The following is a 15185-nucleotide window of genomic DNA, read 5'->3' as shown; positions in this document are numbered from 1 at the left end:
AGAGGTCCCTTGCTCTACTGGGTCCTGTGAGGACCTTCCTGCAGGGGGTGGCACATTCGGTCCCTCCATACGTCCCCCCTTTACCTCCTTGGGATATCAACTTGGTCCTGCGCGCCCTTCGGACGGCTCCCTTCGAGCCTCTGAGGGTGGTCTCCCTGACCTTTCTCACCTGGAAAGTGGTCTTCCTTGTGACCATAACTTCCATCAGGCGGGTATCGGAGCTGGCCGCACTTTCCTGCCAGGAGCCTTTTCTGGTTTTTCACCAGGATAAGGTGGTGCTCCGTCCGGTTCCCTCCTTTTTGCCCAAAGTGGTCTCCCCCTTCCACCTTAACGAGGATCTTGTCCTGCCCTCCTTTTGTCCTTCTCCGGCAAACCCCTAGGAACGCGCTCTCCATTCCCTAGATGTCATCCGGGCTCTGAAAGTGTATCTGACGGCTACTGCTTCCGTCCGCCGCTCAGACTCCCTCTTGTTTTTTATACTTATGTGGTATCATTTTAACAACAAAACCCGTAAAACGGTGGAGAAATTGCGTTTTTGTTCCAATTCCACCCTATTTGGAACCTTTTTCCCTGCTTCTCACTACATTGTATGCCATAATGGTGGCATTAGAAAGTACAACTTGTCCCGCAAAAAATAAGCCCTCATACAGCTGTGTGAACGGAAATATAAAAAAGTTATGGCTCAACGAAGATGGGGAAGAAAAAGTAAAAGGAAAAAACTTCTGGTATCCTAAGGGTCAAAGTATGATAGCAAAGGGTCTGAATACTTATTTTCATGCAAAATTCTACTATTTTTTTATTTTTTTTTTATACATTTGCAAAAAATTATAATTTTTTTATTTTAGCACAAGATTTTTCTAACGCATTGTATATGAAACACCTAGACCCCATGGTTCTACTTGGGCTACTTTCACACTAGCGTTTTTGCTCTATCCGGTAAGGTTCAGCAAAAATACTTCCGTTACTGATAATCCAACCGTCTGCATTCGTTATGAACGGATCCGGTTGTATTATCTTTAACATAGCCAAGATGTATCCGTCATGAACTCCATTGAAAGTCAATGGGGGATGGATCCGTTTTCTAATGTGTCAGATTGTGTAAGAGAAAACGGATTCATCCCCATTGACTTGCATTGTGGGTCGTGACGGCTCTGTCTTGTTCCGCATCCCAAGATGGAAAGCAAACCGCAGCATGCTGCTGTTTTCTTTCCAGTGTTAGAACGGAACGGAATACATTTTGGAGCATTCTGTTCAGTTACGTTTTGTCCCAATTGACAATGAATAGGGACAAAACTGAAGCGTTTTTTCCCGGTATTGAGATCCTATGATGGATCTCAATACCGTAAAATATTAAGGCTAGTGTGAAAGTATCCTTAGATGACCATAAAATCCTATTGTGTCATCTAAATTGCAGCTAACCTTTAAGGGAACCTGTCACCTGGATTTTGGGTATAGAGCTGAGGACATGGTTGCTAGATCGCCGCTAGCACATCCGCAATACCCAGTCCCCATAGCTCTGCGTGCTTTTATTGTGTAAAAAATACGATTTGATACATATGCAAATTAACCTGAGAGGAGTCAGAGCTTGAAAATATGACTTCTCTGGTCACACAAGTAAGATATGACTCTTATGTTAATTTGCAAAAAAGGCGGGAAGTACAAAAATGCATAATACTTATTGAATTCGTCTGCAAATGAAATTAAAAGTGTAATTTATATGTTTAGGGTAACACAATGAACATTTAGAAACGCTCAGTGAGAGTAGCATAGTAGAGGTGACAGGTTCCCTTTAAGGGGCCCATACACTTAAAGGGGTTGGCCAGTTTCCTATATCGTTGACCTATCCTCAGAATAGGTCATGAATTTTAGATCGGCAGAGGTCCGACTCCAGGCAGCCTGCTGATTAGATGTTTAAAGAGAATGCAGCGCTTGTGCAAGCTGCATTCTCTGTGCTATTTACCTGCTAGCTGTTGACATCACAGTGGCGAGCTGGTGTAATTACAGCTCCTCCATCCCCATTCACTTCAACAGGAAGAAGCAGTGTAATTGATCCTTCCCATTGAAGTGAATGGGGATAGAGAATCTGCTATTACACTTACTTGCCACTGTGATGTCAACAGCAAGCGGGTAAACAGTGAAGGGAAAGCAGCGTTTTCTTCAAACAGCTGATCAGTGGGGGTGCCGGGACCTGTACCCCCACCGATATCATATTGATGACCTATCCTGTGGATAGGTCATTAGTATTGGAAAGTGGCCAACCCCTTTAAAAATATAGCCTTTCAAACCTGACAATTTTCATGGCACTAGATGTCTGTTTTATGTGTATGAGGGTCTCCTGTCTGTCCTCCATTATCTGAATTTCGGCATTGGATTTTTTTTCTTTCTGCTGCTGCGATTTCTCGTCTTCATACAGTTGCATTGTCCCTGAGCAGCAGACTGCACTATATGCTGCCCAGGAACGATGATTGAGGTGTCCGCATCTCAGATCATTTCACCCAAGTGTTTCATGGGTGGATTATTGGCCTCGACATTGGGCCATGTAAATGCGGCTTTACCCCCCCCCCTATTGAGAACACAAGCAAGCTTGCCCGAGGGTGCATGTGGGTGTTAATAAGAATAGCTGTTAGCTGAATGGGCAGTTGACTGACGGCTATTGATGATGTCTGCCACCTGCTTGTTTGGTCTTTAGCAGATGATTAGTACATCAAGGCTGCTTCCATAGTTATTATTGTATGTTACATGTAATTTGTGTTTATAAATGTATGTTTTACTCTCTTTAGAGTGAAATTATTACAGGAAAGCTACAGACTCATGGAGATGAACAAACTTCTACGAGACTATGGAATAAGGGGTTTTAATTTTTCAAATGATAAACAAATTATGGTGAGACACTAATGCTAGTGCATACATGCAGGAATACATTTATCTGGCAGGTTGTGCTCATTGTTGCCTTTTTTTTAGGGTTTGATTAAATACATCTTAAAGCAGGATTCTCCTTCTTCTCTTGAAGATGCTTTAAAGATTTTCCAAGCATATAAACTACCTACAGTAGAGGTGTACATTTTCAGAATTGTCCAGCTAATTTACATGAACAGAGTAAGTATAACTAGTTCCTTTACAATCCTTTAAACATATTACTTTTATAAGTTGGTACCAGATTTGTGATGGCAAAACCTAAAAAATGTACATATAGACAGATCGGCCATAATATTAGATCAGGTGGAGTGATTTAGATTATCTTGTGACATTGGCAACTTTAGAGGAGTGGAATATACACTGCTCAAAAAAATAAAGGGAACACTTAAACAACACAATGTAACTCCAAGTCACTCACACTTCTGTGAAATCAAACTGTCCACTTAGGAAGCAACACTGAGTGACAATCAATTTCACATGCTGTAGTGCAAATGGGATAGACTAAAGGTGGAAATTATCGGCAATTAGCAAGACACCCCCAATAAAGGAGTGGTTCTGCAGGTGGTGACCACAGACCACTTCTCAGTTCCTATGCTTCCTGGCTGATGTTTTGGTCACTTTTAAATGCTGGCAGTGCTTTCACTCTAGTGGTAGCATGAGACGGAGTCTAGAACCCACACAAGTGGCTCAGGTAGTGCAGCTTATCCAGGATGGTACATCAATGCGAGCTGTGGCAAGAAGGTTTGCTGTGTTTGTCAGTGTAGTGTCCAGAGCATGGAGGCCCTACCAGGAGACAGGCCAGTACATCAGGAGACGTGGAGGAGGCCGTAGGAGGGCAACAACCCAGCATCAGGACCGCTACCTCTGCCTTTGTGCAAGGAGGAGCACTGCCAGAGCCCTGCAAAATGACCTCCAGCAGGCCACAAATGTGCATGTGTCTGCTCAAACGGTCAGAAACCGACTCCATGAGGGTGATATGAGGGCCCGACGTCCACAGGTGGGGGTTGTGCTTACAGCCCAACACCGTGCAGGACGTTTGGCATTTGCCAGAGAACACCAAGATTGGCAAATTTGCCACTGGCGCCCTGTGCTCTTCACAGATGAAAGCAGGTTCACACTGAGCACATGACAGACGTGACAGAGTCTGGAGACGCCGTGGAGAACGTTCTGCTGCCTGCAACATCCTCCAGCATGACCAGTTTGGCATTGGGTCAGTAATGGTGTGGGGTGGCTTTTCTTTGGACGGCCGCACAGCCCTCCATGTGCTCGCCAGAGGTAGCCTGACTGCCATTAGGTACCGAGATGATATCCTCAGACCCCTTGTGAGGACCATATGCTGGTGCGGTTGGCCCTGGGTTCCTCCTAATGCAAGACAATGCTAGACCTCATGTGGCTGGAGTGTGTCAGCAGTTCCCCAGACCTGAATCCAATTGAGCACATCTGGGACATCATGTCTCGCTCTATCCACCAACGTCACGTTGCACCACAGACTGTCCAGGAGTTGGCAGATGCTTTAGTCCAGTTCTGGGAGGAGATCCCTCAGGAGACCGTCCGCCACCTCATCAGGAGCATGCACAGGCGTTGTAGGGAGGTCATACCGACACGTGGAGGCCACACACACTACTGAGCCTCATTTTGACTTGTTTTAAGGACATTACATCAAAGTTGGATCAGCCTGTAGTGTGTTTTTCCACTTTAAATTTTTCAACCCATGGAGGTCTGGATTTGGAGTCACACTCAAAATTAATTTCCATTTTTTAATTTGTGTGTGATTTTGTTGTCAGCACATTCAACTATGTAAAGAACAAAGTATTTCAGAACAATATTTAATTAATTCAGATCTAGGATGTGTTATTTTTGTGTTCCCTTTATTTTTTTGAGCAGTGTATTAGGCAGAAAGTAAACAATCTTGTCTTGAAGTTGGTTTGGTAGAAGCAGGATAAATGGGCAATTGAAAGGATAGGAGTGCTTTTGACCAGAGACAAATTATGACTGCAAACCGACTGGGTCTGATCATCACCAAAACAGCGGGTCTTTTGGGGTTGTCCCCACTATCAGATGCTTGATTGAACAAGGCTCACCAGTGCATCACAACCACCTCAAACAGCTAATCGGTGGAGGTCCTGAGAGTCGGATATCCACCCTCACCCTCCTGAGAATAGGTCAGAGGTATGAAACAAGAAGTATGAAAACACTAAACTTTCAGGAAAATGTGTCCACAGGGAGATGAGTGTCTAAATCTTTTAAAGTCCATGGCTCCTGCTGAAACTGATGTCACAATGGAACGTCTGTCTTTGTGGGCAAGAATAGCACTGCAAGAGAATCCCGGCAATTCAGAAGAGGTAAAACTGTATATGGGTAGCAAAGACTTTATTTTAGTAAATGACATTTGAAGTATATTTGCACTAAATTGATGACTAAGAAAAAAAATAAAACACTTTGATTTATGTATCATTTGTATAGTTGTAATGTTTTGTTGTTGCTTATGTGTGTTACATTTCAGTGCAAGGAAGATCAGAAAATGATAGCGAAAACATTAGTAGATATTCTGAAATTTCACATGTGTAATCTGAAAGGTTAGTGTCTCTATCCCCTACATCTTATTAATAACCTGTGTATTGTTTTTCTTTTCTCAGCTACTAAATTTACATTGATTGTTGGTTCTTTATTAAAGGGGTTTTTGTCACATTAGTAAATAGCATTTACATGTAGAGAAAGTTAATACAAGATACAGATAATAACAATACATTAGTAAGTATTTCTTCCTTTGCTGTCTGGATTAATCACAATTTACACTGCTTGTTTTGATGGTTACGACCATACCCTGCAATCCATCAGTGTGGCTGTGCTTGCATACTATAAAAAATAAATAAATAAAATAAAAAGCACTAGCCTATGTGAGCACCTGGTCACCATAGAGACTATCTCTTCCCCCCCCCCCCCCCCATATTGTGCACGCACGAGCACCACTGATGGATTGCAGGGTGGTCATAACCATGGAAGCAAGCAATGAATAACTTGATGGAAAAATTATTCCAGCTAACAAAGGAGGCAATATGGGTAATAACAATACATTAGTAAGTGCCTTGTATTAACTTCCTCTACATGATAAATGCCACTAGCTGAAGTGACGCAACCCCTTTTAAGTCGAGACATTTGTTTCTTTGACTACTTTGTCACCATAAAGTTAAAGCTGCAAATTATGGTGTCAGCCTTTTGGGATACAAATTGTTTGCTGTCTGACGATTGTGTGACAGCATTGTTCTGTCTGACTTGCAACCAGTAGGAGGCAGGCAACTTCAAGAACTAGAATGGGAATTGTCTCATACGCTGTGGATAGGAATTAGCTTAATGGTTCCACAAGCAAAAACACACCTCACCCTGTGTTTAGAAACATGCACATTTTTCTATTTAATTGATGGAAACTGTTCCAGCCTTACACAATGTAATTCTATTCTCACTGGCAGTGTATTAAATGTATTCACTGTTCACCAGACTCTGCATAAATTGCTGCTGATACTAAAATAATATGACTTGTCTATTTTTAGGGAATCTTCTGAAAAGTGAGATATGTGAAGCAAATTTAAAAATGTTTGAAGCAATCCACAGTTTACAGGTAAGGTTTGGTTCTCAGTGGAGTTTTTCATGTAATAAAGAAAATGAAATGCACTTATGTTTACCAGACACAGCTTCATACTTTTTGTAATAACTGTGCCTGATATATATTCAGTTTAGTCCCATAGAACTGCACCATAAAATGCAATGCTATCTGAAAGCACCATGCTGTAGAGCATGAGAAGCTGAGCAGACTGACATCTATTTTTTTTTTTTTTTGTGGCAAAAGAATCAGTAAAACCTGTAATGTATATATTTAGATCTATGCTTTTTTCACCTCCTGTGAATATTTATCGGTACAGGAGAGAGGGGTAACAGTAATTGGCACAGAAAGTAGAAAAAAGCAAAGAGATAAATTACAGGTTTTACTGAATCTTTTCCCGCAAAAATATACAGTATATCAATCTGTTCAGCTTCTCCTGCAATAATAACATGGTGCTTTCAGGCTGCATTGCATTTTGTGACGACAGGTCCTCTTTAAAAGCATTCCATCAATATCATCTTGGAAACTCTTTCTAAAAACTGATGTCGCCTAAGAGGGCAGTTATTGACACCAAAAGACTCAATTTTCATACTGTCACTTGCATAAAATGCCCTTGTGACACAGGAGGACAGTTCCTCTTATGACAAATTCGCATCCCCCAAAGCTGTGCAAACTATTCTTTCTCGCTCATATCATTGGGGGACACAGGACCAAGGGTATAGCTGCTGCTGCCACTAAGAGGCGACACTAGGCTGAAAACTGTTAGCTCCTCCTCCGCCAGCTATACACCCTCCGGCCAGGAGAGAGCTCAGTTTTTAGCTTAGTGTCGTAGGAGGCAGACCCCCTGCTTGCAGGGTGGCTGTTATGTTCTTTTTTATTTTTCTCTTTCTTTTCAGGACATGGGGGTCCAGAGCCGCAGCGGGGCTCTGCATCCCCGGGATGCTGACTGGTGATGGATATTCCACCGCTCTGCCTCCCACAAGAAGAAAAAGTGGACCAGGTCAGCTTATCTCTCCTGCTACCCCCAGCCATAGGGCCACCTGTTCCTGCCCTTCACTCCAGTCCCTGTCACTTGTGCCAGGGACTGAAGAGGTGGCCCTGATGGTCTGTGTTAGAAGGGTGAAAACCACAGATGAAGACAGGTAAGTATGTCTCTCTGTGTTTTGTATGTCTGATGTCTGGCACTGCAAGGGTTAAGCGCATCGGAGTTGCTGGGGGAGCGTTAGCACCAGCCTTCCTACCAAGACGGCAGCTGGAGGGGGCGATGGCATTGTTAGGGTTAATGGCCGCGCGGGAGCGACTCTGCTCCTGCGGCCTCTACTTGTATCTATCTCTCCCTCTCCCACCCTCCGCTTTGGCCCTGAGTCTCCCTCACTGTTCTGATTCTCTCCCCCCCCCCCACGTTATCCAGTGCCCCGGCTTCCTTATGTTTTTTTTTCCTCAATTTCGCGGTCTTTTGCCGATCGAGGGTGCGTGGCCCATCGCTGCAGCTGCCGATGGCGGGGTGGCTTAGTTTCCCGCCGTGGCCTTCTCTTCCTGCCGTCAAAGGATCCGGTACACTTTCTAACTGCAGGATGAGAGCTCCTCCTCCTCTCACTAAGGGGTATCCTTCCTGCGAACCAAGCAGGCCCCAAAGTCATTTCTGATCCACGGCGACTTTTCCCTACTGACGACCAAAGCTTGGGAACAGCCGACTCGCTCGCGCTTTCTAGTTCTGAAGCGTTTGGATCTTCTCTATCTGTTTCCCCCTGATTCTGTGCGTAAATGGTCTTCCTCGCAAAAGTAGGCCCACTTGTGGCTCGCTTGACTAAGCACACTACTATTCCGGTAGCAGTTGGTTCCTCCTTGCAGGACCCGATGGATAGGTGGATTGAATCCCTCACTAAATCTATCTTTACGGCCAATGGTTCGGCCCTTCGCCCCATTTTCACCTTGGCGTGGGTGGCTAAGGCGGTCTCTGAATGGGCTTTGCGCTTGCACTAAGACCTAGACTCTGACCTTTCCAGTGCGGAACTTCAAGCCCTGGTGGTCCAGATCTCTCACGCAGGGAAATATCTTTGCGGGGCGGCCCTCGACGCTGGTTCCATGGTCGCGCGGTCCTCCGCTTTTGCTGGCTCTAATTGCCGGGAACTTTGGCTTAAGGCCTGGCAGGCGGATTCTTCATGCCCAAGCACACTTTTCGTCCTCGCCCCTCTGCGGCCTGATCTCACTCCTTTAGCCGGTTTACTGGCACCCGTCCGGCGGCCCCGAGGCAGCCCGCCCAGGACCGGCGGCCGAAGCCTTCCTTCAAGCCCCAACCCGCCTGGCGTCCTCTAGTTCAACCACAGAGGTCTTCCTCTGGAAAGCAATCTCTAGCATGAAGGTGCGCCCCCACCTGTCTGGTTGGGGGGTTGGCTCCTTCATTTTCAGGAGGTTGGGCGGGCCCACATCACGGATGCCTGGGCACTCGAGGTGGTCACCTCCCTTCCCCAACCTCCCAAGGACCCTGCTCGGGCGGCGGCCTTCTTTCAGGCCGTTCACTCCCTCCTGGAAAGGGGAGTGATCTCCCCGGTTCCCTCGGAGGAGTGGTTCCCAGGTTTCTATTCAAACCTGTTCATTGTGCCAAAGAAGAGGGCGCGGTCCGGCCGGTGTTAGACCTCAAGACGGTGAATCGATACCTTCGGTACCGTCACAGCTTCCTTGGCGCAAGGGGAATGGCTGGCTTCCGTGGATATACAGGACGCTTACCTACACGTTCCCATCGGGTTCGCCCACGAGCGGTTCCTACGTTTCGCGATCAACTCAAGTCATTTCCAGTTCGTCACCCTCCCATTTGGTTTGGCGACAGCTCCGCGGGTGTTTGCCAAGGTGCTCGCCCGCTCATGGGCCTTCTGCGCTCCAGGGGCATTGCCTTACTCCCATACCTGGGCGACATCCTGATCAAGGCGCCGTCTGCCCGGCAGTGCGAGGAGAGTCTTTGCATCGTGTTGGATTCTCTCGCCCGTTTCTGGTGGATAGTCAACAGGAAGAAGTCTTCCCTGATTCCGACCACCTGTATTCGATTCCTCAGGATGACCCTGGACTCTGAAGCGACCCTGGTACGCCTTCCTTCCTCGCAGTTCGATCGTCATGTCGGAAGCTGCAAAGATCCTCAGGTGGGCGGAAGCCCATGTTCCGGCTCTCTCAGCGATTCACATTCCGGGAGTTGCCAACTGGACAGCAGACTTCCTCAGCCGGACGACGATGGGTCCGGGGGAGTGGTCTCCATCCGGAGGCTACCTCCATGACAACATGTGAGGTGTTTGACCTCTGTCACCGGTGGGGGCGTGCTTCCGCTCTACTTCGCCCGCGCAAGGGATCCCGCGCTCTGGTGGCGTCATGGGATGACTTCACATTCCTCTATGCCTTCCCGCTGTTGTCCCTCCTGCCCCAGATCCACCGCAGGATCAAGTGGGAGGGCATTCCGGCCCTCTTGATAGTTCCGTATTGCTGCGCAGAGCGTGGTACTCAGATCTAGTCCTCCTTCCAGGGGAAGTTTCATACCTGCTACCGCTCAGACCCGACCTTCTGTCTCGAGGGCCCGTCTTCCACCAGAGTTTAGATACTCTGTTTGACGGCGTGGCTCTTGAAATATTCCTCCTGAAGCGGTGGGGCTTCTCTGATGCGGTCATTCAGACGCTGATTCGGGCCAGGAAGCCCACCTCATCCAGAATCTACTATAGGACTTTGAGATCCTTCCTGCGGTTCTGCAAGGAGCGTGACCCGTTTCCCAGGTTCTTCTCTCTGCTGGTGGTCCTGGCTTTCCTTCAGTCTGGCCTGGAACTCTGCATGGCGCTCAGCTCATTGAAGGGTCAGGTGTTTGCCCTTTCCATTTCCTTCCAGCGTTCACTGGCGGGAATGGGTCCGGTCAAGACTTTTCTTCAAGGCGTTGCGCACTCCGTTCCGCCTTACCTCCCCGCCATACATCCGTGAGACCTCAATCTGGTCTTAGGAGTTCTTCAGAATTCACCCTTCGAACCCCTGAGAAAGGGTTCCCTTCACATGTTGTCATGGAAGGTAGCCTTCTTGGTGGCCATCACATCTATTAGGCGTGTGTCCGAGCTGGCGGCCCTGTCGTGCTGGGAACCTTTTTTGAGTTTTCATCAGGATAAGGTGGTGCTTCGCCCGGTTCCTGCCTTTTGCCTAAGGTCATTTCAGCTTTCCACATCAATGAGGACATTGTATTGCCTTCTTTTTGTCCTCTGCCCTCCCACCCGAGGGAGGTATTGTTGCTCTGTTTGGATGTGGTGCGGGCTCTGCGGATTTACCTGTCGGCCGTGGCCCCCTTTCGGTGTACGGGTGCTTTGTTCGTCATTCCGGAGGGTTCTCCGAAGGGGTTGGCAGCCTCGAAGGTGACGAATGCGTGGTGGATCCGTTCTTCTATTTTTGAATGTTACCGCGTCTGGGACAAGGATCCTCCCCCGGGGATTACGGCCCACTCTACCAAGGGGGCGCTTGGGTCCGACTGGGCTCACTTCCACAAAGAGTTGGCTCAGTTGTGTAAAGCCGCGACTTGGTCGTCACTTCACACTTTTGCAAAGTTTTACCGGGTTCACACTCTCTTGCTTCTGCGGACGCAGCTCTGGGCCGCCTGGTCTTGCAGGCCGCGGTGTGATGCCTGTCACGAGGTGCTCGTGTTTTCTTCACATTGTTTGATTTCCCTCCCCAGGGACTGCATTAGGACGTCCCATGGTCCTGTGTCCCCCCAATGATATGAGCGAGAAAACGAGATTTTGTGAAACTCACCTGTAAAATCTGTTTCTCGCTTGATTCATTGGGGGACACAGCACCCACCCCGTGTTCTAAGTACGGCAGGTGGGGCGCCAGGTTCCTGGGGCTTCGTTCCGTTCTGGTCTGTTGACCGTGTGCGGTTGTTGTTGTTTGTATTCCGTTTTTTGTTCTGCTTCTCCTACTGCTTTTGCACAAACTGAGAGCTCTCTCCTGGCCGGAGGGGGTATATCTGGCGGAGGAGGAGCTAACCGTTTTCAGCCTAGTGTCGCCTCCTAGTGGCAGCAGCAGCTATACCTATGGTCCTGTGTCCCCCAATGAATCAAGTGAGAAACAGATTTTACAGGTGAGTTTCACAAAATCTCGTTATTTGCAGTCTCTAAACTCTCTTTTTTTTTTTTTTTTTTTTTTTTTTTGTAGGAAGATTTTGATATATTCCTTTCACTTGAGGAATATGAAAACCGATCTTTGGTGTCTCGGCTCAGAGAAGAGCACATTATAGCTTATGAAACTACAAGATCCAAGTCGAAATTAGAAAAGACATCAGAACAAAATGCAAGTCTTGATAAGCAGTCCAAAGTGCCTTCAACAGAGTCCAGACTTTATAGACTTGCTTTACTCTTGCAAGTCACAGAGCAGGAGCTTGGAGCAGAATTGGCCTTAAGGGCATTATCTGCTGGAAAAGTTGACAAAACACTTGAGATATGCAGGTATGATTTGGCACTGTACCTGTTTCATTCTCACCTCTGTTAGTATGCCGTAGTTATTCTATTGCAAGCCATGTAGCTTGTTTGCATTTTACATATTGATTGCTTCCTTGTATTGCTTTCTAAAGAAAATCTGACACCATAAAAAATTGGTGTGAACTATTATGTCTGGATAGCTTAAAGAGTAACTAAACTTTATTTTTTCCATTCAGATAGACTGTGTATGTGCATAGTTATAACTTACTAATATACTTCACTCACCGGTTCCATTCTAACAGTCCCTAAACTTGTCATCCACTGCCAAATGAATTTCGCCTCAGTCTCCAAGGACTTTGTAGGCAATTTTTAAACTAGTGTGGGCGGCTCTAGCAAGGAGCACTCGTCCCCGCTACAGTTACATGTTCACAGTACCATGCGGTCACATGGTATACCTGGGCTGTTTCAACTGCATCTATACCATTTGACCGCATTGTACTAGGAACATGTGGATGTAGTGGGGACGAGCGCTCCACGCTAGAGCCGCCCACACCAGTTTAAAAATCGTCTACATAGTTCTTTGAGACGGAGACTAAATTCATTTGGCAACATACAGTGGATGACAAGTAATAGGGACTGCACCACATGATCTTTGTGCAGAATTTACGCAGGGAAAATAATGGAACCAGTGAATGAAGTATATTAGTAAGTTATAACTATGCACTTACACAGTCTATCTGAGTGGGGAAAAAATTACTCTTTAAGAGGCAGATATTCCTTAAATGTAATCATTTCTGAACTTTGTCAATCCCAGTCAGTCAGGCAGCTTACAGTCCATACTCGACAGTGTGGCAGTTGTTCGCTATGTGAACATAATTGCCAAAAAAAGATTGTCAAAATAGGTCCCATCACAAAAAGGATCACTAGTTTCATAAACTGTAGAAGTACTTATGTAGTATATGTTTTGATGTGTGATTGTGGCCACTTCTATGTGAGTAAGACACTCAGATCTTTATTTGAGAGGATCAGGGAACACTTTAACTCTATAAAGACGGGAAAAGGTTGCACCAGACTAATTGACCATGTGACTGTGAAAGCACTGCAGTTTGCTGGGATAGAGACTGTCCCATACCCAGTTCAGGGAGGAGACAGACACTGCACCCTTTTGCAAAAAGAAGCAAAGTGGATCATTTGTACAGGAGCAACAGGTCAGCTTGGTCTGAATGAGCGCAATGAATTAAATGTGTTTTTTGTAATATTGTATCTCTTTGTTGTAACATGTTGATTAATGATCTCTTGTGTGCGGCGCCTGGTTGTTGTGGATTTCCATGGCAACCTGACGCCGGGGTATAAGAGGTCAGCCACTGGTATGTGAATCTGGCTAACTGCTACCTTGCCGCATGAAGCACTTGTCTGCTTGAAATAAAGAAGCAAATGAACCATTGGTGAGTGCTGCCTATTTTTTTTTCATCTCCGTTTGCAAGATTTAAAGGGATACTGTCACCAGTTTTTGACCCCCACATTCAAAAATATGGTTATGTTCATGGTGCCCTTGTGATTCCTAATGTGGTCTTATAAGCTAAATCTGTGTGCTCATTTAGTGTAAAAAACGTTTTATCTAACCTGTCATTCATCAGATTAAGGTGCCCAGGAGGATGCTCATGTCTCCAAGATGCCGCCCGCCGCCACTCGTGCCCAGCTCCTCCTTTGCTTTCATCAGCGATGTGCCCAGCTCCTCCTTTGCTGTCATCAGCGCTGCCTGAGAATACTTTGGAACGCCTCCGGCTCTCCCTCACTCCCCCCTCCTTCTTTAAGATCCCGCGCGTTCGCCAGCGTTCAGGTCATCGGGAGGTTGAGCGAAGTGCCGGCGCATGCGCACTTCGCTCAATGAAGCTGAACGGAGAAGTCCGCACGGGCGCATCAGGCACAGGCCTGTGCGCACGCGCGGGATATTAGAGAAGAAGGAGGGGGGAGTGAGGGAGAGCTGGAGGCGTGGGAAAAGGATTGTAAGGCGGCGCTGATGACTGCAAAGGAGGAGCTGGGCTCATCGCTGATGAAAGCAAAGGAGGAGCTGGGCACGAATGGCGGCGGCGGGCGGCATCTTGGACACATGAGCATCCTCCTGGGCACCTTAATCTGATGAATGACAGGTTAGATAAAACGTTTTTTACACTAAATGAGCACACAGATTTAGCTTATAAGACCACATTAGGAATCACAAGGGCTCCATGCACATAACCATATTTTTGAATGTGGGGTCAAAAACTGGTGACAGAATCCCTTTAATGACTTTATATTTTGGATTGTGCACCACCTCGCTAATTTTTGTTTGGAGGTATCGAGAGGCTTGTGCAGGGACGCACCAGTGTGAACATGTATCAGCAGTGCCACCTGTGATTCTTTTGCGGTTGAGAAATTTGTTATGCATTTGAAATCACTATTGATTTTTTTCATCTTAGCTGATGTCCATTTAATCTAAATGACTGTAGATTACAAACAGTGATGGCCAGTTGGCATTGTTCGCCTGAGAACATATGTGGGCTGCTATCTTTTTTGACAAGTCCGCATATGTTCACATGCAAACTGGCCATCACTGGTTACAAACCCATTGCCAAAATATTGGACTCATTGACTCTGTGTGTATTAACATTCATTTTTATTTTTAGTCATTTATATGAACATCACTGGAATGCTCAGACTGCAGAATTACTCTTTCTGGTTTCCCAAAAACTTTGCCAAATGTTGGAAGCAAATACTCCGATGGTAATTCCCCCAGGAATGAATCTCCCAGCTGTTACTTACCATCTGGCCTGTAAAGCATCTGCGATATGTAGTCCAGGTAAGGTCTAGCACTCAATCTAAATAAAACTCATAAACCAAGGCCTGTTTCACACTGCCTTTCAGTTGCGTCAGAGAACAGCCTGCCGGAGCTCTCTGGGTATTTGCCTGATATTGTCCGGATCTCTGTCAGACTCTATTATAGTCATCCTGCAATTTCAGATCCTTCAAAAAAAATATGCACTTAAATTTAAATCAAATTTGCTATATGAGTAAAATGTTTTGGGTTGTTTCTCATCAGAGATTATCAGTGTTTCTATAATGTCGCCACTTAAAGGGGTTGTCTGGTTATACTCTGCCAGGCTCATTAGTTGTGGTGAAACACAACTGTACTGGTTGGATGGGTTCAAGGGGCATCCATCCAATACCCAGGGATTATTGTGCATGGGTCCTATTCTAGTTAA

General features: G+C 46.2%; 1 protein-coding gene across 1 annotated transcript in view; it reads left to right on the top strand.

The window, feature by feature from the left end:
• KNTC1 (kinetochore associated 1) overlaps window positions 1-15185 on the top strand; it is a 238374-nt gene that overhangs the window by 144692 nt on the left and 78497 nt on the right. Inside the window, exons 29-35 of the mRNA XM_044275719.1 lie at window positions 2781-2883; window positions 2962-3096; window positions 5139-5258; window positions 5420-5492; window positions 6465-6532; window positions 11681-11970; window positions 14610-14782. Coding sequence (XP_044131654.1) covers window positions 2781-2883; window positions 2962-3096; window positions 5139-5258; window positions 5420-5492; window positions 6465-6532; window positions 11681-11970; window positions 14610-14782 — 962 coding nt within the window. The remainder of the gene's footprint in view (window positions 1-2780; window positions 2884-2961; window positions 3097-5138; window positions 5259-5419; window positions 5493-6464; window positions 6533-11680; window positions 11971-14609; window positions 14783-15185) is intronic.

The sequence above is a fragment of the Bufo gargarizans genome, chromosome 1 (assembly GCF_014858855.1).
Source record: "Bufo gargarizans isolate SCDJY-AF-19 chromosome 1, ASM1485885v1, whole genome shotgun sequence".
Lineage (NCBI taxonomy): Eukaryota > Metazoa > Chordata > Amphibia > Anura > Bufonidae > Bufo > Bufo gargarizans.
This window is presented reverse-complemented; position numbering and strand designations above follow the sequence as displayed.